General features: G+C 42.2%; 3 protein-coding genes across 4 annotated transcripts in view; 1 reads left to right on the top strand and 2 right to left on the bottom strand.

Annotated features, from left to right (window-relative positions):
• The window catches only part of LOC121540040 (trafficking protein particle complex subunit 8), a 59282-nt gene extending 57915 nt beyond the window's left edge, over positions 1–1367 (bottom strand). For both annotated transcript variants that reach the window (XM_045207695.1, XM_045207696.1), the window contains exon 1: positions 965–1367. In XM_045207695.1, coding sequence (XP_045063630.1) covers positions 965–1121 — 157 coding nt within the window. In that variant the 5' untranslated portion in view covers positions 1122–1367. The remainder of the gene's footprint in view (positions 1–964) is intronic.
• Positions 1368–5383: 4016 nt separating this feature from the next.
• Positions 5384–9495, bottom strand: LOC121539941 (E3 ubiquitin-protein ligase RNF138-like). Its single transcript, XM_041848591.2, has 5 exons — positions 9286–9495; positions 8142–8360; positions 6691–6799; positions 6382–6489; positions 5384–6289 (listed from the first exon to the last, which is right to left on the bottom strand). Exons 1-5 carry the CDS (start codon positions 9387–9389, stop codon positions 6209–6211), a joined length of 621 nt encoding a protein of 206 aa, XP_041704525.1. The 5' UTR covers positions 9390–9495; the 3' UTR covers positions 5384–6208.
• Positions 9496–20336: 10841 nt separating this feature from the next.
• On the top strand, positions 20337–24706 carry LOC121539940 (E3 ubiquitin-protein ligase RNF138). Its single transcript, XM_041848590.1, has 5 exons — positions 20337–20546; positions 21455–21673; positions 23028–23136; positions 23338–23445; positions 23534–24706. Exons 1-5 carry the CDS (start codon positions 20443–20445, stop codon positions 23612–23614), a joined length of 621 nt encoding a protein of 206 aa, XP_041704524.1. The 5' UTR covers positions 20337–20442; the 3' UTR covers positions 23615–24706.
• The last annotated feature ends 1463 nt before the right edge of the window (positions 24707–26169 follow it).

The raw sequence follows: 26169 nt of genomic DNA, 5'->3' as shown, positions 1-26169 counted from the left end.
TGGCGTTTTAAATGCCAGTGGTAAACTAGCATTAAACCGAATTACGAATACAAACGTAATCTACTCGTGGCTGCTTAATCCAAGTTCAACTGAATGGCCATTTCTGTTTCAGAATCCAGCTTGCTTAGCCAGTTAGCGAGCTTACTAGCTATGTCAAATGTTGTTGTTGGGCGTTGCTCAGTCAGTGGCAGTGTCACACAAGATGACTGGCTGTTCGCTGGCTAAGCACCTCTGAATTTGGCTAACTAGCTAATATAGCTTACAAGCAGATAGACACCCTTCCTTCAAGTCGCAGCTAAACAATTTAGGTAGCCAAATTAGCATGACAGGCGAAGCTTAGCTAACTCCCAAGTCGTCCTTCCCAACCCCTAGTGGACTTGGGCCTCTTCCCCGCTGCGTTGAAACGAAAGCAATTTTAACTAACTACATTTTTACATTTACATTTGAGTCAGTCATTTAGCAGACGCTCTTATCCAGAGCGACTTACAGTTAGTGAGTGCATACATTTTTCCATGCTGGCCCCCCGTGGGAATCGAACCCACAACCCTGGCGTTGCAAGCGCCATACTCTACTAACTGTGCTACAGAGGAGGCCGAAAACACTACAAAGGCACCCAAGACGGTTGCAGCCGTACGACAATGGCAGACATCTCGGGTGTCAGTGGGCCCTATCGAGTGACACATTCAAGAAACAAGACAAGGCCCCTGTTTCAACACCACGTCTGCTACTGCTGGTTCACCCTTCCTGTCACTTGACTTGACGCCGCCAAGTGACGGCGGTAACTGCAATTGGCTAACGTTAGCTTAGTTGGCTAGGAGGACAACATCATGCTAATGCAAACTAGTTAACAACTGTGAACACAAAACACACAATGCCGCAAACATAGCTTGGTTTAAAATGTCCCTGTGTAATTTGTTGGTCTTTAACATAAAAACGTGAAGTTGTTGCGTGTCAAAGCCCTTACCTTCGGAGGTTAACCGGCAGAAGGGCCTTAGCAGCTCCGAGAAATTCAGGTTGTTTTTACGAGTCACTTTCTCCGCATCTTCGCTACACAGGACCGCCACCATCGGGACAAACGAGTCCTGGATGAACTCCTGCACCGACTGTACGCACTGAGCCATTGCGTCTGCTTGAGAGGCCCAGGCTACGAAAATGTATTTATCTCTGGATTTAGATAGTGAAAAAGCTAGCTATCCGCTTCTGAGATGAAAATAACTCCCTTACCGACCGTGCAAGGCAGCCATGTTGAATTCTACAGTTGCCTGCTGATCGATTCGCTTACTGTCGAGCAGCAAGGTAGTGGTCATGTTATTGCCGCATTCAAACCAACTGGGAACTCGGAAATCTTCGACTTCCGAGTTCAGTGCGTTCAAAACAACTGGGAACTCGGAAAAAAACTAGCTCCGACTGGGAAAAATCGATTTGAACTGTCATCCAACTCGGGAACTCGGGCCTCTCTCTAGAGCTCCGACCTGAAGTTCACTGACGTCATGATTTGACCTGGTATTTTTCCCAGTACCAAGTTGTTATAAACGCAGCATTTGTAGTGAGACCAGACAGTGGCAGCTCAATCGATGCGTGGCTTGCTACGCCTCTAGCTGCTGGTCTAAGGGCGTTTTCACCCAGTTTGAGCCAAAGTTCGAATCAAAATAAAGTTTGATGATTTGTTACAGGTCCGTGCACTTTTTGCCCAATTCCTATTAGATGACAAGATACAAAACGAGTAAGGAGTCGTTCCTCGTTTATTTAATTTGAATCTGATATTTTGTTTTTGTTTTTATTTTCTAAAGGAAATATTAAATAACGAGATACTGGATAATGATTTGATTATTCAAATATTGTGTTTTTAAGAGCCTGTCAATTCCACAACTTTTACAACGTTAACGACTATGAGCCATTTTATGCTTGATCTGAAAATGTGGTCGGAGACACCATATGGAGGGTGTGACGCAATAGCGGCGCCTCAGGAGGACCACAGAGGCCAAATTGAGCTCCATATCGCATCGCGGTGCGCCTCCGAAATTTTGTAACAATGCAGAAGGCTCCATATAGTTCCGCATTGACATGATTGGTTGACGGTAGGTGGGGGTGGGAGGTCCTGTAGAAACACAAACTCACTTCCTTGGTGGTGAACAGGGTTGGCATCTATGCCTTCATGTGTAGCGTGATGAATATGAGTGATCAGGTTAAGAAAAAGTATGTAAGCATAGAAGTGGTGGTATGCGCTGCCAAAGATTTCCTGGGAATTACATAAGCAACTGGAGTAATGATGCATGATATTTTGAATCAGCCAAGAGGTGATGGGTTGGAACAACCTATTTAGCATGGTTTTTGTGGTCCTTCAATGGAATGCTAGAAGCTTAATAGCTAACAGGCAGAAGTTTAAGAAGTTTGTATATGACATGGATGTAGTACCAGATGCAGTGTGTGTCCAAGAGGCATGGCTGAAACCTTAACTGGAGTTTGTGATTCCGGAATTCAGTTTGGTGCGGTGTGATAGAGTGGAGGGGTCAGGTGGTGGGTGGTGGGTGGTGCTACGTTCATTAAAGAGGGAAGGTGTACAGCGTATTGGAGCTACAGGATTTGGAATGTGTGGGGATAGAAATATGTAGGAATAGAGGTAACATTGTAATAGTTAATTTCTATAACCCCTGCAAACCTCTCATGTTAGCACAGTTTGAATGGATTGATGGGACGTGTAGGGTAGGAAGGTAATATGGTGATTTTAAGGCCCAAAATGAAATCTGGGAAAGTACGCATAAAGATAACAATGGTAGTATAGTTGAAGAATGTATGGATAACAGAGGATTAGTTTGTGTTAATGATGGGAGGGGGACTAGAATCAGTGTGGTGAGGGGTACAGAGTCATCCTTGGACTTGACATTGGTATCTGCTGCGGTGGCAGGGAGGTGTGAATGGAAAGTGATGCGAGAAACCACGGTAGGGAGTGATCATTTTCTGGCTGGATGTCATGTCAATATTGATGTGTGTATGCAGAGTAGAGGCAATAACATGAGGTTGTGCTTTGAGAAAGCTAACTGGAAGATGTTCAAGTACCTGGGCGGGGACAAAAGTTATCAATGGAGGGGTCTGTGGATGAGTGCGCTGAGGCAGTAACGTCTGTAATTATATCAGCTGCAGACGTGACTGTTCCAGAGTATTCTGGGGAGGAAGACGGCAGGTGGTGCCGTGGTGGACAGATGAGTGCTCAAAGGTGGTGCAGGAAAGGGATATAACTCTACGGGAACTTAAGAATTGCTTGACAGAAAGGACTCTCATGGAGTATCAAAGGAAGAGAGCGATGGCAAGAAGAATGATTAAAATGGCGAAAAGGGAGGCATGGCAGGAATTTTGCTCCACTATTGGTAGAGGGACCGAAATTGGTGCGGTTTGGAAAATGTTTTGAAAACGATAGGGAAGGGTAAAAATGCTGGAATTCCAGTGTTGGTAGAAAGAAACGTCACAGCTGTATCAAGTAAAGAAAAGGCAAATGTCCTAGGTGGTGCATGTGAGCACCTATGTGATGAGAGTAAGAAGAGACGTAAGGAAAAGTTAAAGGAGTCAGGAGAAGCTATGGATGCAGAGTTCTCTATGTATCAGATGACATTGGCGAAGGAGGGATGCGGGCGGACTGCTCCTGGAGAAGATAGGGTGTGTTATGTGATGTTTAAGCATGCACCGAACAGTGTGTTGGAAGCAGTGTTAGGGTTGTATAATAAGGTGTGGAGGACTGGGGTGATACAGTGGGGGAAAAAAGTATTTAGTCAGCCACCAATTGTGCAAGTTCTCCCACTTAAAAAGATGAGAGAGGCCTGTAATTTTCATCATTAGTACACGTCAACTATGACAGACAAATCGAGAAAAAAAAAATCCAGAAAATCACATTGTAGGATTTTTAATGAATTTATTTGCAAATTATGGTGGAAAATAAGTATTTGGTCACCTACAAACAAGCAAGATTTCTGGCTCTCACAGACCTGTAAATTCTTCTTTAAGAGGCTCCTCTGTCCTCCACTCGTTACCTGTATTAATGGCACCTGTTTGAACTTGTTATCAGTATAAAAGACACCTGTCCACAACCTCAAACAGTCACACTCCAAACTCCACTATGGCCAAGACCAAAGAGCTGTCAAAGGACACCAGAAACAAAATTGTAGACCTGCACCAGGCTGGGAAGACTGAATCTGCAATAGGTAAGCAGCTTGGTTTGAAGAAATCAACTGTGGGAGCAATTATTAGGAAATGGAAGACATACAAGACCACTGATAATCTCCCTCGATCTGGGGCTCCACGCAAGATCTCACCCCGTGGGGTCAAAATGATCACAAGAACGGTGAGCAAAAATCCCAGAACCACACGGCGGGACCTAGTGAATGACCTGCAGAGAGCTGGGACCAAAGTTACAAAGCCTACCATCAGTAACACACTACGCTGCCAGGGACTCAAATCCTGCAGTGCAAGACTTGTCCCCCTGCTTAAGCCAGTACATGTCCAGGCCCGTCTGAAGTTTGCTAGAGTGCATTTGGATGATCCAGAAGAGGATTGGGAGAATGTCATATGGTCAGATGAAACCAAAATAGAACTTTTTGGTAAAAACTCAACTCGTCGTGTTTGGAGGACAAAGAATGCTGAGTTGCATCCAAAGAACACCATACCTACTGTGAAGCATGGGGGTGGAAACATCATGCTTTGGGGCTGTTTTTCTGCAAAGGGACCAGGACGACTGATCCGTGTAAAGGAAAGAATGAATGGGGCCATGTATCGTGAGATTTTGAGTGAAAACCTCCCTCCATCAGCAAGGGCATTGAAGATGAAACGTGGCTGGGTCTTTCAGCATGACAATGATCCCAAACACACCGCCCAGGCAACGAAGGAGTGGCTTCGTAAGAAGCATTTCAAGGTCCTGGAGTGGCCTAGCCAGTCTCCAGATCTCAACCCCATAGAAAATCTTTGGAGGGAGTTGAAAGTCCGTGTTGCCCAGCGACAGCCCCAAAACATCACTGCTCTAGAGGAGATCTGCATGGAGGAATGGGCAAAAATACCAGCAACAGTGTGTGAAAACCTTGTGAAGACTTACAGAAAACGTTTGACCTGTGTCATTGCCAACAAAGGGTATATAACAAAGTATTGAGAAACTTTTGTTATTGACCAAATACTTATTTTCCACTATAATTTGCAAATAAATTCATTAAAAATCCTACAATGTGATTTTCTGGATTTTTTTCCCTCATTTTGTCTGTCATAGTTGACGTGTACCTATGATGAAAATTACAGGCCTCTCTCATCTTTTTAAGTGGGTGAACTTGCACAATTGGTGGCTGACTAAATACTTTTTTCCCCACTGTATGTAAACCACCCCCTTCTGCGAACATGCCTTCTGTGATATTGGTTACAAGGCGGTACTTATTTAAATTAGGTAAGATAATAAGATGTAACCATTGGTGTATTAAAATTAGGCTTTATGTGATTTCACAAAAATCACTTAATAATCCCACCTCCATCCCGCCTCCTAATCCAAGTGTTTGACATGGTGAGGGGACCAGTAACTTTGATGAAACTTTATCAATGTAGAAGCAACAGTAATTTGTCATACTTTGGTAGTCCTACTTTGATCTGGTTTCATCCAAATTTCATCCAATTTCATGAAAAACATGATAAATGTCAAATGTATTATTATTGATTATTTAATAGTCTCCCATTAGTTTATGTAGGTAGAGGAAGACTAAGGAACAATCGACAGCAGAACCAGCAATACACACATAATTACACACACACACATGGACATGGACATGCAACCACATACATAATACAATCCTCCAGGAAAGAAATATGTTTGATTAAATTATTATAGTCAAGTCAAGTATATACAAAGACATTAAATTGAAAAGTATATCAAAGCTAGTGTCAATATTATACTTGATAGATTTTATGATAGATTTATCAAAATATTTCTACACTATGTAACATGTAATGAATTAGTGTTTATTTATTGGCAGTTAGACTAGTTGCAGTAAATTAGATTTCATACATTCAAAAGAAAGAAAATAAAACTATCAACGTTTGACAACATTACAATTTTCACAAATGTTTGTGAGCAGCTTTAGCATCAAAATATTGCACACAACTTATTGAACATATTACTTAGTACACAAATCATTATGACATTGTTATTGCTAAATTGCTAGATTATAAATTATATCAGTCAAGATCATCTTGGATTCCGGTTGGCATCCCGGAGAGACTCAATAATGGCATATTGCACGTTCAATGTGTCGGTTTGGTGGATATTCTGTGGACCAAAGAAACATATTTAAGTGTGTGTGTGTGTGTGTGTGTCTGTGTCTGTGTGTGTGTGTGTGTGTGTGTGTGTGTGTAGCCTACCGTGTAGTCCTCGGCATAGTAGCAGTGTCTTAGGTTCAAATGTCTGATGAAGTTCCTGCTGATTTGGTTTGGGTTACCGTGTGGCAGAGAGACACACACCGGGCACACCTAGAGGGCACCAGAGAGCAACAATCACTCAAAGCAACAAAGTTTCAGCCCAAGTGGCCAACAACTCCCTAGAACTAGAGACTGGGGACTCCCTGGAGGCAGTGACAATTGTTACTAAGGGGACTATCATGGTTAAACAACACAAAATAAAACTAAATTATATTTCAGCAACTGACGACTTATAACAGATTTATCACTGACCACGGGCCTGTTGTCATAGTGATGGATGTCATTGCAGTGATCCACCAGATCCTGCTCATTCAGACCCCTCTCCTGGCAGATCGGACAGACAAACGTCCTCACTGCAGCACTGAGAGAGAAGTGGGGGGTGGGGGGGGCAGAGAGAGAGATAAACAGACAAAGATAAACACAGAGAGAGTGAGCATTAGAGAAAAAAAATACAAAAAAATGTAATACTGTCACACTATCAGGTAACATTTTTAATGATGAGTCTGCAGCAGAGGAGGCTGGTTGGAGGAGCTATAGGAGAACAGGCTCATTGTAGTGGCTGGAATGGAATTCATGGAACGGTATCAAACACAAATATATGGAAACCACATGGTTGACTCCGTTCCATTGATTCCATTCCAGCCATTACAATGAGCCCATCCTCCTATAGCACCTCCCACCAGCCTCATCTGGTCTGTAGTAGTCTACATTGAGAAGCAAATGTATAATAATCTAACATACTTTAATCACCACAGACAAGCACACTAATGAGAACACACATACCAATGGTGACTTACTCATCATCAGTGAAGGAGAGGGAAGGTGGATTGCGAAAATTCAGCCCTACAGTAATGACTGTGAATTAGCCAGTACAGGGGGAGCTAATGTAGAGGGCATGGAGGTGGGTTTTTGAGCTGGGGAGGGTGTGCTGAGGAATGGCCAATGGCTGTGGTCCTGGGGCGCAGCGAGTCCTGGGGTCGGGTTAGGTGTGGTAATAGGTACCGGTGCAGTAGGGGCAGCCACAGAGGAAAGAGAGGGGGCAGATGTTCGAGCCATAGTCATGCATGCACCATTGGTAGGGGCAGGAGGAGTGATGGTAGGTGTGATGGCAGGTGTCGTGGTTGGTGTTTGTGAAGTAGGGGCAGCAAGAGGAGTAACAGATGTATAGGTCATAGACATATATAGGTCATCGGCTGGGGCAGGGGGAGTGATGGAGGAGGAAGAATCTTGGGGTGGGAAGGGGAGGGGCTGTAGTGACTCTGTAGCTGGGCTCTGATTGGCCATGCTCCTTCCTGTTGCCTGAGTAGCTATTTGTAGTAGTCTGCTCCGGCAACAACAACAAAAAACCGTAGGTATGCAATCAGTCAACCTTTAGGTCCTTATTGAAACTGTCAGTGCATTCATTGTAACCCTCTGAATATGATGCTTAGATCACAGGAGGTTGGTGGCACCTTAATTGGGGAGGACGTGCTCGTGGTAATAGCTGGAGCAGAATCAGTAGAATGGTATCAAATACAGCAAACACATGGTTTCCATGTGTTTGATGCCATTCCATTCACTCCGTTCCAGCAATTATTATGAGCCGTCCTCCCCTCAGCAGCCTCCTGTGGTTTAGAAACGTAATGTACTCCAAGGGACTCTACATGGTTCTGCTGTATTTGGCTCTGTGGGTTTGGGTGTGTCTAGACCAGTCGCTCACTCACCTCTGGATATCCCCTGTCACAGGTCTAGTTGCTGGGGTGGAAAGCCCCAACAAGCCAGGGAGAGGTTGACCCAACCTGACGACTGTGGTCCTCGTCTGGACTCTGAAAGTGACATCAGTGGCACCAGCAGGCATTATGTCATCAACCCGCGCCTTAGCTCTGCACACAGGGCAGTGGGGTAACCACTTTAAAGAACACGTCAGACATAGTCGGCAGAACCTGCAACACACACACACACACAGTGCATCATTCAGTTAAATGCATAAGCAACATGCATCATTGTGGTAATGGTCCACTGATACAGTGGGCACATTCTTCAGTCATGAAGTATACACTTACAGGAATAATCAAACCTGCAAGAACCTATTTCCTAACACTGCAGCTATGTCATAAATCCAGACTACAGTGATCATAACATTGAAAGGAAAAGGCTAAAGTACTCTCATCCACATTTTGATAGGCTACCTCTCTCAGAAGAGGAATTGCCATATAAGTATAATATTTGGTACAGTCAGGGGATTTTTCTGTGGTGTGAGGGAAGATTCCCCTCATGTAAAGACACACTATCACTTTCGCCAAAAGTTGGCAACTTGTTATTGTTATTTACCAGCAGTGGAAGGTGTGGAGGAAGTAAAGAACCTGTTCATTACTTAGAGTATAAAGTCATTCGTCAAATCATAGCATATCATCTTTGACAAGGCATCCATAAAATAAACTGTAGTCTACTTTACAAACAATTTGATGTCAAGCTCATCTCAGTAGTTTATCATATTACTCAAGAAACATCAATGTTAAGTTTGTACACAGATACTATTGTCTTTGCACTGTGCTGATGGTCTTTATTGACAAAAATAGAGAATTAATAGAAAACGTATTTGAGGGAGTTCAGACACTGAATTAATTATATTAGGGAGAATGACCTATTTGGGGTTAGAGACAGTTATAGCCATCAGCTCTGGGAGCTCACAGCTCACTGCTACAGTGTAGCTTCTGTGTAAAAGTGAACCTACTTCAATTACTCAATACTCAAATACTCAAATACTCAATTTAAACAGAAAGACCAGGCTACAAATTAACTTACAGATTAGGCTACAAGCTGTGGTATAACACTAGATAATATGACAATAAAAAGGAGGTTACTCACACATGAGAACAGGCAGCAGGGTGATGTGGGTCCGTCAGGGTGCTCATACAGATGGGACACTCATCCTCAAATGTGGTCTGTAGGCCTGCTGCAGAGTGGGCCATACTTGGGTTGGTACAGATTCTCTCTCCCAGAGAGCCCGGGACAGAGTACACTACAGTCTCCCCTGGGGCAGGAGTGGTGTGTGTGAGGCAGCTACTGTACTGCCTTGCTAAAAAATACCTGGCTGGCTACTTCCCTACCTCAGAGCACAGCCTCTTACCTACAGACCCAGCCCGTAGGAGGGAAACTCCAATCACACAGCTGACTTTGCTCTTTAGTCCCAGCCCAGGGACTTTCTGGACTGTCTTTACTGAAAGCAAACTCACTTTCCGGGAAAGGGTGTGTGTTTGTGTGTGTGTGTGACAACCAGGTTCTCAGGATAAGGCATGACAATGAAGACTTGAACTGGGTAGTCGGTATCCAGGAAGGCACATCACACAGTAGTACAAAAATATATAACAACTTTTATTAAAAGGGGCAATGTGCAGTTCCTACATCCATTTTGTTGACTTATAAATTAATGATATGTACCCATTGTACCCATGGACTTCAAGAATATAACTTAGAAATGCTTCATGAGCTTAGTTCAACTGTAGTACCCCATCTGAAACCAAAATATAAGCTTGTTTTAAAATGGAAACAAACACTGTATAGCCTCAAAATGGTTAAAACTATACTTTTGATATCATGGATGGTCAGTCATTGCATCCATAGCACTGTCTATGAATTTGAGAGTGGTTACATTTCTCTAGCCAAATCCCTCAGCTGTTTATCAATAACAGTGGCGGGGCCCACGCTTTGTTATTGTTTCAACTGCTGATTGGCACTTTAAAAAATGAATATTAAAATAGTACACAAGCTGACAAAACATAAGCATTACCTTGCTGGCTGTCTTTAAGTCCAGACAGCCAAACACAAATTGTACTCATTGCAGGATACTTACAGCTAACACATTAACACAAACACACAGAAACTGGATAGAAGAGGAGAATGGCGCTGCAATGGATAGCTCACGTTTTACAGGTTTCTGACAATTCTGCTGTTTTGTGTGTTTTCTTGTACATAATGTTTCCGCCATTGTTTCCTATGACCGAAAATAGCTTCTGGACATCAGAACAGCGATCACTAACCTCGATTTGGTGAACAAACTGGACGGGCGCCGTTCGAGACTATCCTATCAACGGGACCTGAAGAACTGTAATATCTTATGCTTCTCTGAGTCGTGGTTGAACAAGGACATGGATCATATACACTTGCCCATTCGCCCTGTTAGTAACACTATCAAAGTTTCCCTTTACTGTGGCAATTGTAATCGAGTCATGGTGTTAGCAGTGTCATGCTGTGGGGATGTTTTTCAGCGGCAGGGACTGGGAGACTAGTCAGGAAAAAGGGAAAGATGAACGGAGCAAAGTACAGAAAGATCCTTGATGAAAACCTGCTCCAGAGCGCTCAGGACCTCAGACTGGGGGGAAGGTTCACCTTCTAACAGGACAACGACCCTAAGCACATAGCCAAGACAACGCAGGAGTGGCTTTGGGACAAGTATCTGAATGTCCTTGAGTTGCCTAGCCAGAGCCCGAAATTGAACCCGATCAAACATCTCTGGAGAGACCTGAAAATAGCTGTGCAGCGACGCTCCCCATCCAACCTGACAGAGCTTGAGAGGATGGGAGCAACTCCTCAAATACAGATATGCCAAGCTTGTAGCGTCATACACAAGAAGACTCGAGGCTGTAATCGCTGCCAAAGGTGCTTCAACAAAGTACTGAGTAAAGGGTCTGAATATTTACATTTACATTTACGTCATTTAGCAGACGCTCTTATCCAGAGCGACTTACAAATTGGTGCATTCACCTTATAGCCAGGATACTTATGTAATGTGATATTTCAGTTTTCATTTTTTTATAAATTTGAAAAAAATTCTAAAATCCTGTTTTTGCTTTGTCATTACGGGTATTGTGTGTAAATTGATGAGAAAAAAAACAATTGAATCAATTTTAAATACAGGATGTAATGTAACAAAATGTGGAAAAAGTCAAGGGGTCTGAATACTTTCTGAAGTCTAGCCACTCTGCCACTGGGAGAATCTCAATTGCATACTCCCCATGTCCTTTCTCCAAGCCTCCTCAAAACCCATAGGATGAATAAAGCCAGAGGTCCCTCCCCTCTGACCTTTTCCTCCAATGGGTTTTAAGAAGGAGGGGAGGGCAGATATCCTAACATAGCAGTCATAAAAGAAACACCTGAAACTATATCCCCTACATAATGGACTTGACGAGAATAAAAAAAAAAACTGTTGGTGGAGGTTCTCTTCTGCATTGTTCAACCAATCCAGTAAATGTGGAGGAGGACTTAAGATGTAGTGTCGCCTTCTTAGGGTCCAAAAGTGGAAGTTGGGTCACAGGCTCTCTTTCCATTTCCCCTGAAAACCGGAACATCCGGTTGTTGCGGACTCAGCAGAGGCTAGGCAGCAGGTAGCCTAGAGGTTAGAGAGGCGAGTCAGCATCCAGAGGGTTGCCAGTTTGAATCTCGTGTTTGACGTGAAGTGAGCTGGCAACCGGAGTGAGTTCACAAAAATGTACTGAAAGGAACTAAGTGTGAAAACACCCAAAGAGATTAAAGGGGCTTTCACACCAAATTGGTTTGGTGTGTTTTTTCCAAACTGTTGCATTTACCCCCGGGTTCGTTTGGACTGGTGTGAACACTATCTGCACTCGGGAGTTCACTAAACAACTCACTGTGATTTGCTCAAAAAGAGTGGTCTCGGGCTGATTCCATTTGTACCGTGGTGCGGTTTACTGCAGGTGAGAATGCAGTCCGGACCAAACACAGGAAAAGAACCAGATGTGAGCAGTATTATTGGTTGTTTGACTGCGAGCATTTGATCAAATGCACGCAGCATCATAACTTGATATCTCTGAAACATTATGTGAGTAGTAGCGCACTTATGAGCGCATCTGAAGCAGATTAGGGGAGATGGGGGCTATACTGGCGGGGATATATCAATGCTGTATCATTGGGATATACACTGAGTGTACAAAACATTAGGAACACCATCCTAATATTGAATTGCACCCCATTTTGCCCTCAGAACAGGCTCTATTCGTCGGGGCATGGACTCTACAAGGTGCCGGAAATGTTCCACAGGGATGCTGGCCCATGTTGACTCCAATGCTTCCAACAGTTGTGTCCAGTTGGCTGGATGTCATTTGGGTGGTGGACCATTCTTGATACATACGGGAAACTGTTGAGTGTGAAACACTCAGAAGCGTTGCAGTTCTTGACACACTCAAACCGGTACACCTGGCACCTACTGGCAGGTAGTTTAGTGGTTAAGAGCATTGTGCCAGTAACTGAAAGGTCACTGGTTCTAATCCACGAGCCGACTAGGTGAAACATCTGTCGATGTGCCCTTGAGCAAGGCACTAACCCTAATTGCTCCTGTAAGTCGTTCTGGATAAGAGCGTCTGCTAAATGACTAAAAATGTAAACTGTAATAGGCACTTAAATCGTTTGTCTTGTCCATTCACCCTCTGCACACATACACAATCTATCTCAATTATATACCTCGATTTTTTTTTACTTGGTCGGGCTTCGACCCCTGGTATCATATAAATACACATAAGACATGGAATAATGCATAAAATTGCAGGAAAATCGGGTTAAAACAGCAAAAAAAATCTCTGCAACATGCAAAATGTGTAGAATTGCAGGAAATTAGATTTAAAACTGCAACATTTTCTCTCCGCCAACAAGAGGGTTGTGAACAGTTTGGGGTCGCATGGGTTGCGAGGTGGTGGTTTGCTACTACGCCGATAAATTACATTATCCATCTGGACCTTTGCTACCTAGGAAATTTGTGTGACCGGACCTTCTCAAATAGTACTTGAGTACCCCTGCTCTAATCTGTCTGCTGTAGGCTGGCAAAAATATTTGATAAACTTCCAAATATTGTTTTACAAAGTAACAAGGTTTTACAAAGTAAAACAAGAGAGAGATAGGCTTTTGGCACTAGGGCCTTGGCCATCACCAGTGAGTGAGCTGCACATCATTGGGTGAGTCAGTGAAACCGGAAAGCATTTTTAGGACTATAATTTCCTCATTGTAGACTACAATATGTGTCTCCCTACACCTAGGCCTAGGCTACTGATGGAATCAAGACAAGTTTGTTGTTAATGATATCAGACTCTCAGCTTGTCAGTGTCAAAGTCGCCTGTCATTTGTGTGGTATTAAAAAAGATTCTACCAGTCTCCAGTCATGTAAAATGACATAGAATTGCATGAAATTGTACTTCAGTTAAAATACTTTCAAGTACAACTTAAGTAGCTTTTTTGGGTATCTGTACTCTACTATTTATATTTTTGACAACTTTTACTTTTACTCCACTACATTCATAAAGAAAATAATGTACTTTTTACTCCATACATTTTCCCTGACACCAAAAAGTACTTGTTACATTTTGAATGCTTAACAGGACAGCAAACGGGTCCAATTCACACACTTATAAAGAGAACGTCCCTGGTCATCCCTACTGCCTCTGATCTGGCGGACTCACTAAACACAAATGCTTAATTTGCAGTGGTGTGTATTCATGGATGCCAAGGGAAGCAAGGATTCCCAAAAACATTGACCAATAAAAAAACATATAATAATTTATCTTTCATCTCTCTGTGTTTCATAATTTTCCTTCAATTCGCAAGAGGCTGAATGTATCTCACAGGAGAAAGCATCCGAGCAAGCGAAACAGCGCCCCTCTGTCTCTCTACGTGTAGGCCATCTATCTGATGCTGTCTGGTTCAAACGAGTATGACATTGTTGCCGTCCATAGCATTGAATGCAACTGAAGCCAGCTGGCATCTGGCCTCCCTTGACAAAAAAGTATACAAAATTAGCCAATCAGCGTTGCGCTAAACTGAGCAAGCTCAACTGTGAATGGTCCTGGCGCACCAAATAAAAGTGTCAAGGGAAGCCAGCTTGGATTTGGCGTCACTCCTATCAAATCCCATTGAGAGCAATACGTCATTGACAGAAAAACTTGAATTGTTGCATCTCGTTGTGTTGTTATCCTCCGGTGGCAAGATAGCAAGCTAGCTAAAAATTGGCCCTTTCCTAAATTAGCCATGGATGGAAATAGGGATTTTGACTTGTTTTACTTAATTCTCCCTACTGGCCAATGATTATAAAGGCGATTCTGATCCAACCATTAATTCATACATTGTGGTGCACCTGGCCTGAGAGGATGGATGTTCAATATGTAGCTAGATGTAGAAGGCTAATGTTAACTAGCTAACGTTGCTCATGAATGGAAGTTAGGCTAGCGAGCAAGCATTTTAGCCAGGTAGCCTAGGACAACAAAACATTTAAGCGGGTACTGTATGACAGAGTGATAGAACGTTTCATCAACATGAAAGAGAGGAGGATGGCATTGGCGTTTCCCTACAAGTAGGGTGAGTCAACATGTTTTTCTACTTGTACACACGAGCATGCGCGCACACACACGTACAGACACACACAGAAATCATAACCATTGACAGCCAAATCATATTTAGCTTACGTTGATTGGACTAAATTGTTGTTGGTATCTTTTAGTTGACACTATTAGACTGAGCAGAGGTGATTTGATGATGTTGAAATGGTGCTGGAACAGTGGAGGCAGCTCCTGTTTTCTTTGCGACTTGCGGTAACTGTGGTTCTAAATCAATAGTTGTTTAGTGGTCCAAAAATGTTTGAAACATTAACTTGCTTGACCAAGCTGTAGGTCATGTAACTGTCTGTTATTGTACATGCAATATGCTTTGTGGACGTCACTGGACAGAGGTTTCTATCCAGTTTTGTGATAAAATAAAGTTGTGGTTGAATTTATTCTGCTACTGTGTCTTCTTATTGTCTCGGCCTTTAGACCTATATATCACGGTTGCAAGGCATATGAATTAACAGGTTATAGAGCAAACAACGCAGTTATCACAAAACATACAGTAGGTTAAAGTATGGGGTGGGCTTTGCTTCCTCAGTGATTTTACCCACTCACCGCTACTGTTCATTTGTAAATTATGGCTGAGTGTTGGTGTGCCCTTGACTGTCCTTAAATTTTAAAAACAAGAAAATTGTGACATTTGGTTTGCCTAATATAAGTAATTAGAAATTATTTATACTTTTACTTTTGATACTTAAGTATATTTTTGCAATTACATTTACGTTTGATACTTAAGTATATTTACAACCAAATACTTTTAGACTTTTCCTCAAGTAGTATTTTACTGGGTACTTTCACTTTTACTTGAGTCATGTTCTATTAAGGTATCTTTACTTTTACTCGAGTATGACAATTGGGTACTTTTTCCACCCCTGCCACTACGCAAATGCAATGCACCTCCCAATTGACAAATTAAGCACTGATTGTAACGGCATGGTAGCCTACATATTCTGATTAATAAACATTGTAAACCATAGCCTAATAGAATTTCCAACTTAGTTGTCGAACTGTGAGGCACTTTTCCCCGGGACTGTCACTGAAGGTGGTGACGCAGTCCAGGACAGACCGGAGAGTCAAGTCTTAAACGCTCGATAGCGCATTGGAAAGTTTCAAAGGACACATCATATGCTCATAGGTCCTTGTACAGAGCTCAGTTTTTATATCATACCTAATTATTGATGTAGTTTATAGTCTTATCAGAAGTGTTCAGATCCTGAAATAGGCCAAACTAGAAACAGTTCTCAATGGGTCATGACTACTGTGTAGATCATTGGTCATGACGCACGAATTCCACCAGACCACAGCTGCCTGAACATCATTAAATGCCTCTATAATGGAATATCGAATAACAATCATGCTTTCCTGTAAAATCGAGTTGTTATGTTGTCTAAGATCCTAGGCACTGAAGCTTGTGGTGATCAGTTTCATGTTATTTAGCCTATCCAAAATTATATAGACTACAGGTTAAAGCGCTTAAGGTTGTAAAAGTTGTGGAAGTGGCTTACTCACTGACCTAGGCCAATTTGGACTGGGCACATGACACACTACAGTAACTGTCAATCATTAAATCATTGGAACAAGGAACAAACAAATCTATAAATAACATTTCGCTGTTTATTTGATTACATACAGTACCAGTCAAAAGTTTGGACACACCTACTCATTCAAGGGTTTTCTTTATTTTTTTTACAATTTTCTACATTGTACAATAATAGTGAAGATATTAATACTATGAATTAACACATATGGAATCATGTAGTAACCAAAAAAGTGTTAAACAAATCAAAATATATTTTAGATTTTAGATTCTTTAAATAGACACCCTTTGCCTTGATGACAGCTTTGCACACTCTTGGCATTCTCTCAACCAGCTTCATGAGGTAGTCACCTGGAATGCATTTCAATTAACAGGTGTGCCTTGTTAAGAGTGAATTTGTGGAATTTCTTTCCTTCTTAATGCGTTTGAGCCAATCAGTTGTGTTGTGACAAGGTAGGGGTGGTATACAGAAGATAGCCCTATTTGGTAAATGACCAAGTCCATATTATGGCAAGAACAGCTCAAATAAGCAAAGCGAAACGACAGTCCATCATTACTTTAAGACATGAAGGTCAGTCAATCCGGAAAATTTCAAGAACTTTGAAAGTTTCTTTAAGTACAGTTGCAAAAACCATCAAGCGCTATGATGAAACTGGCTCTCATGAGGACCGCCACAGGAAAGGAAGACCCAGAGTTACCTCTGCTGCAGAGGATAAGTTCATTAAAGTTAACTGCACCTCAGATGTCATGTTCCTAATGTAGATGAAGGGGGTGGGAGACAGGTTAAAGAAGGATTTTTAAGCCTTGAGACATAGATTGTGTATATGTGCAAAGGGTGAATGGACAAGACAAACAATTGAAGTGCCTATTACAGTTTACATTTTTAGTCATTTAGCAGACGCTCTTATCCAGAGCGACTTACAGGAGCAATTAGGGTTAGTGCCTTGCTCAAGGGCACATCGACAGATTTTTCACCTAGTCGGCTCGGGGATTAGAACCAGCAACCTTTCGGTTACTGGCACAACGCTCTTAACCACTAAGCTACCTGCCAGTAGGTGCCAGGCGTACCGGTTTGAGTGTGTCAAGAACTGCAACGCTTCTGAGTGTTTCACGCTCAACAGTTTCCCGTATGTATCAAGAATGGTCCACCACCCAAATGACATCCAGCCAACTGGACACAACTGTTGGAAGCATTGGAGTCAACATGGGCCAGCATCCCTGTGGAACATTTCCGGCACCTTGTAGAGTCCATGCCCCGACGAATAGAGCCTGTTCTGAGGGCAAAATGGGGTGCAATTCAATATTAGGATGGTGTTCCTAATGTTTTGCACACTCAGTGTATATCCCAATGATACAGCATTGATATATCCCCGCCAGTATAGCCCCCGTCTCCCCTAATCTGCTTCAGATGCGCTCATAAGTGCGCTACTACTCACATAATGTTTCATAGATATCAAGTTATGATGCTGCGTGCATTTCATCAAATGCTCGCAGTCAAACAACCAATAATACTGCTCGCATCTGGTTCTTTTCCTGTGTTTGGTCCGGACTGCATTCTCACCTGCAGCAAACCGCACCACGGTACAAATGGAATCAGCCCGAGACCACTCTTTTTGAACAAATCACAGTGAGTTGTTTAGTGAGCTCCAGAGTGCAGATAGTGTTCACACCAGTCCAAACGAACCCGGGGGTAAATGCAAGAGTTTAGAAAAAACACACCAAACCAATTTGGTGTGAAAGCCCCTTTAATCTCTTTGGGTGTTTTCACACTTGGTTCCTTTCAGTACATTTTTATGAACTCACTCCGGTTGCCAGCTCACTTCACGTCAGACTTTTCCCGTCGGACATGAGATTCAAACTGGCAACCCTCCGGATGCTGACTCGCCTCTCTAACCTCTAGGCTACCTGCTGCCTAGCCTCTGCTGAGTCCGCAACAACCGGATGTTCCGGTTTTCAGGGGAAATGGAAATAACTATTTTATTTTTTATTTTTTATACTAGACTTCGGAAAGTATTCAGACCCCTTTACTTTTTCCACATTTTGTTACATTACATCCTGTATTTAAAATGGATTCAATTGTTTTTTTCTCATCAATTTACACACAATACCCGTAATGACAAAGCAAAAACAGGATTTTAGAATTTTTTTCAAATTTATAAAAAAATTAAAACTAAAATATCACATTACATAAGTATTCAGACCCTTTACTCAGTACTTTCTTGAAGCACCTTTGGCAGCGATTACAGCCTCGAGTCTTCTTGGGTATCACGCTACAATCTTGGCACATCTGTATTTGAGGAGTTGCTCCCATCCTCTCAAGGTCTGTCAGGTTGGATGGGGAGCGTCGCTGCACAGCTATTTTCAGGTCTCTCTAGAGATGTTCGATCAGGTTCAATTTCGGGCTCTGGCTAGGCAACTCAAGGACATTCAGATACTTGTCCCAAAGCCACTCCTGCGTTGTCTTGGCTATGTGCTTAGGGTCGTTGTCCTGTTAGAAGGTGAACCTTCCCCCCAGTCTGAGGTCCTGAGCGCTCTGGAGCAGGTTTTCATCAAGGATCTTTCTGTACTTAATCTTTCCCTTTTTCCTGACTAGTCTCCCAGTCCCTGCCGCTGAAAAACATCCCCACAGCATGACACTGCTAACACCATGACTCGACCACAATTGCCACAGTAAAGGGAAACGTTGATAGTGTTACTAACAGGGCGAATGGGCAAGTGTATATGATCCATGTCCTTGTTCAACCACGACTCCGAGAAGCATAAGATATTACAGTTCTTCAGGTCCCGTTGATAGGATAGTCTCGAACGGCGCCCGTCCAGTTTGTTCACCAGTGATTGTATATTCGCCAATAAAATGGAGGGTAGAGGCGGATTATTTATTTGCCAACGTCATTTCGTCAGGGTGCCCGCATGTCAGCCTCTCTTACGCCGTCTCTTCCTTTTCCAAGTCTCTGAGATTAGGGCCTGGTCCGGGGTGAGCAGTATGTACTGCGCCGCCAACTCGTTGAAGTAGAAATGTTCATCCAAATCGAGGTTAGTGATCGCTGTTCTGATGTCCAGAAGCTATTTTCGGTCATAGGAAACAATGGCGGAAACATTATGTACAAGAAAACACACAAAACAGCAGAATTGGTCAGGAGCCTGTAAAACGTGAGCTATCCATTGCAGCGCCATTCTCCTCTTCTATCCAGTTTCTGTGTGTTTGTGTTAATGTGTTAGCTGTAAGTATCCTGCAATGAGTACAATTTGTGTTTGGCTGTCTGGACTTAAAGACAGCCAGCAAGGTAATGCTTATGTTTTGTCAGCTTGTGTACTATTTTAATATTCATTTTTTAAAGTGCCAATCAGCAGTTGAAACAATAACAAAGCGTGGTCCCCGCCACTGTTATTGATAAACAGTTGAGGGATTTGGCTAGAGAAATGTAACCACTCTCAAATTCATAGACAGTGCTATGGATGCAATGACTGACCATCCATGATATCAAAAGTATAGTTTTAACCATTTTGAGGCTATACAGTGTTTGTTTCCATTTTAAAACAAGCTTATATTTTGGTTTCAGATGGCGTACTACAGTTGAACTAAGCTCATGAAGCATTTCTAAGTTATATTCTTGAAGTCCATGGGTACAATGGGTACATATCATTAATTTATAAGTAAACAAAATGGATGTAGGAACTGCACATTGCCCCTTTTAATAAAAGCTGTTATATATTTTTGTACTACTGTGTGATGTGCCTTCCTGGATACCGACTACCCAGTTCAAGTCTTCATTGTCATGCCTTATCCTGAGAACCTGGTTGTCACACACACACACACAAACACACACCCTCTCCCGGAAAGTGAGTTTGCTTTCAGTAAAGACAGTCCAGAAAGTCCCTGGGCTGGGACTAAAGAACAAAGTCAGCTGTTTGATTGGAGTTTCCCTCCTACGGGCTGGGTCTGTAGGTAAGAGACTGTGCTCTGAGGTAGGGAAGTAGCCAGCCAGGTATTTTTTAGCAAGGCAGTACAGTAGCTGCCTCACACACACCACTCCTGCCCCAGGGGAGACTGTAGTGTACTCTGTCCCGGGCTCTCTGGGAGAGAGAATCTGTACCAACCCAAGTATGGCCCACTCTGCAGCAGGCCTACAGACCACATTTGAGGATGAGTGTCCCATCTGTATGAGTACCCTGACAGACCCACATCACCCTGCTGCCTGTTCTCATGTGTGAGTAACCTCCTTTTTATTGTCATATTATCTAGTGTTATACCACAGCTTGTAGCCTAATCTGTAACTTAATTTGTAGCCTGGTCTTTCTGTTTAAATTGAGTATTTGAGTATTGAGTAATTGAAGTAGGTTCACTTTTACACAGAAGCTACACTGTAGCAGTGAGCTGTGAGCTCCCAGAGCTGATGGCTATAACTGTCTCTAACCCCAAATAGGTCATTCTCCCTAATATAATTAATTCAGTGTCTGAACTCCCTCAAATACGTTTTCTATGAATTCTCTATTTTTGTCAATAAAGACCATCAGCACAGTGCAAAGACAATAGTATCTGTGTACAAACTCAACATTGATGTTTCTTGAGTAATATGATAAACTACTGAGATGAGCTTGACATCAAATTGTTTGCAAAGTAGACTACAGTTTATTTTATGGATGTCTTGTCAAAGATGATATGCTATGATTTGACGAATGACTTTATACTCTAAGTAATAAACAGGTTCTTTACTTCCTCCACACCTTCCACTGCTGGTAAATAACAATAACAAGTTGCCAACCTTTGGCGAAAGTGATAGTGTGTCTTTACATGAGGGGAATCTTCCCTCACACCACAGAAAAATCCCCTGACTGTACCAAATATTATACTTATATGGCAATTCCTCTTCTGAGAATTGGATGAGAGTACTTTAGCCTTTTCCTTTCAATGTTATGATCACTGTAGTCTGGATTTATGACATAGCTGCAGTGTTAGGAAATAGGTTCTTGCAGGTTTGATTCTTCCTGTAAGTGTATACTTCATGACTGAAGAATGTGCCCACTGTATCAGTGGACCATTACCACAATGATGCATGTTGCTTATGCATTTAATTGAATGATGCACTGTGTGTGTGTGTGTGTGTGTGTGTTGCAGGTTCTGCCGACTATGTCTGACGTGTTCTTTAAAGTGGTTACCCCACTGCCCTGTGTGCAGAGCTAAGGCGCGGGTTGATGACATAATGCCTGCTGGTGCCACTGATGTCACTTTCAGAGTCCAGACGAGGACCACAGTCGTCAGGTTGGGTCAACCTCTCCCTGGCTTGTTGGGGCTTTCCACCCCAGCAACTAGACCTGTGACAGGGGATATCCAGAGGTGAGTGAGTGACTGGTCTAGACACAGCCAAACCCACAGAGCCAAATACAGCAGAACCATGTAGAGACCCTTGGAGTACATTACGTTTCTAAACCACAGGAGGCTGCTGAGGGGAGGATGGCTCATAATAATTGCTGGAACGGAGCAAATGGAATGGCATCAAACACATGGAAACCATGTGTTTGATGTATTTGATACCATTCTACTGATTCTGCTCCAGCTATTACCACAATCCCGTCCTCCCAAATTAAGGTGCCACCAACCTCCTGTGATCTAAGCATCATATTCAGAGGGTTACAATGAATGCACTGACAGTTTCAATAAGGACCTAAATGTTGACTGATTGCATACCTCCGTATTTTTTTTTTTGCCGGAGCAGACTACTACAAATAGCTACTCAGGCAACAGGAAGGAGCATGGCCAATCAGAGCCCAGCTACAGAGTCACTACAGCCCCTCCCCTTCCCACCCCAAGATTCTTCCCCAAACCTTCCTCCTCCATCACTCCCCCTGCCCCAGCCGATGACCTATATATGTCTATGACCCATACATCTGTTACTCCTCTTGCTGCCCCTACTTCACAAACACCAACCACCACACCTGCCATCACACCTACCATCAGTCCTCCTGCCCCTACCAATGGTGCATGCATGACTATGGCCCGAACATCTGCCCCCTCTCTTTCCTCTGTGGCTTCCCCTACTGCACCGGTACCTATTACCACACCTAACCCGACCCCAGGACTCGCTGCGCCCCAGGACCACAGCCATTGGCCATTCCTCAGCACACCCTCCCCAGCTCAAAGACCCACCTCCATGCCCTCTACATTAGCTCCTCCTGTACTGGCTAATTCACAGTCATTACTGTAGGGCTGAATTTTCGCAATCCACCTTCCCTCTCCTTCACTGATGATGAGTAAGTCACCATTGGTATGTGTGTTCTCATTAGTGTGCTTGTCTGTGGTGATTAAAGTATGTTAGATTCTTATACATTTGCTTCTCATTGTAGACTACTACAGACCAGATGAGGCTGGTGGGAGGCGCTATAGGAGGATGGGCTCATTGTAATGGCTGGAATGGAATCAATGGAACGGAGTCAACCATGTGGTTTCCATATATTTGTGTTTGATACCGTTCCATGAATTCCATTCCAGCCACTACAATGAGCCTGTTCTCCTATAGCTCCTCCAACCAGCCTCCTCTGCTGCAGACTCATCATTAAAAATGTTACCTGATAGTGTGACAGTATTACATTTTTTCGTATTTTTTTTCTCTAATGCTCACTCTCTCTGTGTTTATCTTTGTCTGTTTATCTCTCTCTCTGCCCCCCCACCCCACCCCCCACTTCTCTCTCAGTGCTGCAGTGAGGACGTTTGTCTGTCCGATCTGCCAGGAGAGGGGTCTGAATGAGCAGGATCTGGTGGATCACTGCAATGACATCCATCACTATGACAACAGGCCCGTGGTCAGTGATACATCTGTTATAAGTTGTCAGTTGCTGAAATATAATTTAGTTTTATTTTGTGTTGTTTAACCATGATAGTCCCCTTAGTAACAATTGTCACTGCCTCCAGGGAGTCCCCAGTCTCTAGTTCTAGGGAGTTGTTGGCCACTTGGGCTGAAACTTTGTTGCTTTGAGTGATTGTTGCTCTCTGGTGCCCTCTAGGTGTGCCCGGTGTGTGTCTCTCTGCCACACGGTAACCCAAACCAAATCAGCAGGAACTTCATCAGACATTTGAACCTAAGACACTGCTACTATGCCGAGGACTACACGGTAGGCTACACACACTCACACACACACACACACACACACAGACACAGACACACACACACACACTTAAATATGTTTCTTTGGTCCACAGAATATCCACCAAACCGACACATTGAACGTGCAATATGCCATTATTGAGTCTCTCCGGGATGCCAACCGGAATCCAAGATGATCTTGACTGATATAATTTATAATCTAGCAATTTAGCAATAACAATGTCATAATGATTTGTGTACTAAGTAATATGTTCAATAAGTTGTGTGCAATATTTTGATGCTAAAGCTGCTCACAAACATTTGTGAAAATTGTAATGTTGTCAAACGTTGATAGTTTTATTTTCTTTCTTTTGAATGTATGAAATCTAATTTACTGCAACTAGTCTAACTGCCAATAAATAAACACTAATTCATTACATGTTACATAGTGTAGAAATATTTTGATAAATCTATCATAAAATCTATCAACTATAATATTGACACTAGCTTTGATATACTTTTCCATTTAATGTCTTTGTATATACTTGACTTGACTATAATAATTTAATCAAACATATTTCTTTCCTGGAGGATTGTATTATGTATGTGGTTGCATGTCCATGTGTGTGTGTGTAATTATGTGTGTATTGCTGGTTCTGCTGTCGATTGTTCCTTAGTCTTCCTCTACCTACATAAGCTAATGGGGGACTATTAAATAATCAATAATAATACATTTGACATTTATCATGTTTTTCATGAAATTGGATGAAATTTGGATGAAACCAGATCAAAGTAGGACTACCAAAGTATGACAAATTACTGTTGCTTCTACATTGATAAAGTTTCATCAAAGTTACTGGTCCCCTCACCATGTCAAACACTTGGATTAGGAGGCGGGATGGAGGTGGGATTATTAAGTGATTTTTGTGAAATCACAAAAAGCCTAATTTTAAATACACCAATGGTTACATCTTATTATCTTACCTAATTTAAATAAGTACCGCCTTGTAACCAACATCACAGAAGGCATGTTCGCAGAAGGGGGTGGTTTACATAGCCCAGCGTCATTCGGGTTTGGCGGGGGGGGCGGGTGCCTGCAGGCTGACGTCAGTTGAACAGTGTTCATATACCAAAAACTCATTGTTTACAGGCCACATTAGGCCTGCAAGTAGGGTTGCAAAACTCCTGTAACTTCCCCAAAATTCCCAGATCTTCAAAATATCCTGGTTGAAGGATTTCCAGGACTCTTCCAACCAGGATTTTTGGAAAACCTGGGAAATGTACCAGAATTTTGCAACCCTACCGGCAAGTCACATTATGCTGGCTTGCAAAGTGATGTGTAATTCCTATTGGAATCCAGCCAGAGTTTGACTATAAAACATGATACATTTTTATTCACCCATAATCTACATTCATAATGACTGCCAAGGTTAAGAATGGTGTGTGGAGATTACCTAAACCTTTTAAACTGGAACAGCCATTTCAATAATGGGGGTGCAAAAAATCTAACTAAATAATTGGATTGGTTTAGAAAAATGTATGTTATTTATCTTTGTGTATCATAAGATTAAGCAATCAGTCACTCAATGTACATGCAAAAACAGAGATATTAAAAACAATTCCAAAAAAATGTACCTGCAGTAGAGCGTGCTGGGAAAAAAGTTAGTTTGTTATCATAACTTTACAAAATCTTAGTTGATGTGACTTCTCATTTAGTTTTGAGTCAGTACCACATAAACATTTTAAGTAGTAATGACTTTTCATTGACTGAGTTCAACTTACTAGAAGTATTTAAATAAAAAATGCAATGGGGTTTGTATTTAATGAAAAGTACGCTGACCTCACCCTATAAAGTTTCAACTGAAAATGTACAAGATGAACTAGCTAGCTAGCTTTATAAAAAGTGCTGACAATTCCTTTTGGGCTAGCTGGGGACCTTTGAATCATAAATTGTATGTAATCTGCACAATCCTGCAAGCGTTGCAGTTTGTTCCACTTCTGTATAAAACCTAGCAAACACACACACTGCACCCAGACTAGGGCTGGTTTAGGACTGCTGCATATCAGTGGTCTATGAACCCTTCTCTCTCTTCTCTTTATTGTGCTTGTGATTACAGGTAGTTTTTGAGCCATGGCTGGCAACATGATATCATAGATAAACTTCATCCTGTCACGTTATTTCAAAAAGTTAGATTTCAACCACTTGAAGATTATGTCAATTGGCCAGGCTCCACTTGATGCTTTTGTCAGTACATTGCAGTCAGTGGGAAAAGATGAGTGTCAACCAATTGATGCTTATATTAATACATTACATTCAATGGAAAAAGATGAATGTCACAAGGTTGATGCTTATGTCAATGCATTTGCAGTCAATGAGAAAAGATGTGTCAACCAATTGATGCTTATGTCAATACATTACTTTCAATGGTAAAATATGAGTGTCACAGGGTTGACACTGTATGTCAATACATTGCATTCAATCAGAAAATATTTTTTTTCAACCAATTGAAGCTTAGGTCAATACATTGCATTCAATAGGAAAAGATGAGTGTCACAGGGGTTGACACTTATGTCAATACATTGCATTCAATGGGAAAAGAAGAGCGTCACAAGGCTGATGCTTATGTCAATGCATTTGCAGTTAATGAGAAAAGATTAGTGTCTACCAATTTATGCTTATGTCAATAAATTGCATTCAATGGTATAAGATGAGTGTCACAAGGTTGACACTGTATGTCAATACATTGCATTC

Source organism: Coregonus clupeaformis, chromosome 26, assembly GCF_020615455.1.
Source record: "Coregonus clupeaformis isolate EN_2021a chromosome 26, ASM2061545v1, whole genome shotgun sequence".
In the NCBI taxonomy this organism is placed as follows: domain Eukaryota; kingdom Metazoa; phylum Chordata; class Actinopteri; order Salmoniformes; family Salmonidae; genus Coregonus; species Coregonus clupeaformis.
Note: the sequence above shows the minus strand (reverse complement) of the source record. Positions and strands in the feature narration are given on the sequence as shown.

What these genes read in the sequence shown, in the direction of transcription:
- LOC121539941 (XM_041848591.2), bottom strand. Translation starts at nt 9,389, where the DNA reads ATGGCCCACTCTGCAGCAGGCCTACAGACCACATTTGAGGATGAGTGT. An exon ending in CCTGCTGCCTGTTCTCATGT is followed by an intron (nt 8,361 to 9,285) that starts GTGAGTAACCTC and finishes TGTGTGTTGCAG; the next exon opens with GTTCTGCCGACTATGTCTGA. An exon ending in ACTATGACAACAGGCCCGTG is followed by an intron (nt 6,490 to 6,690) that starts GTCAGTGATAAA and finishes GGTGCCCTCTAG; the next exon opens with GTGTGCCCGGTGTGTGTCTC.
- LOC121539940 (XM_041848590.1), top strand. Translation starts at nt 20,443, where the DNA reads ATGGCCCACTCTGCAGCAGGCCTACAGACCACATTTGAGGATGAGTGT. An exon ending in ACTATGACAACAGGCCCGTG is followed by an intron (nt 23,137 to 23,337) that starts GTCAGTGATACA and finishes GGTGCCCTCTAG; the next exon opens with GTGTGCCCGGTGTGTGTCTC. An exon ending in ACTATGCCGAGGACTACACG is followed by an intron (nt 23,446 to 23,533) that starts GTAGGCTACACA and finishes TTTGGTCCACAG; the next exon opens with AATATCCACCAAACCGACAC.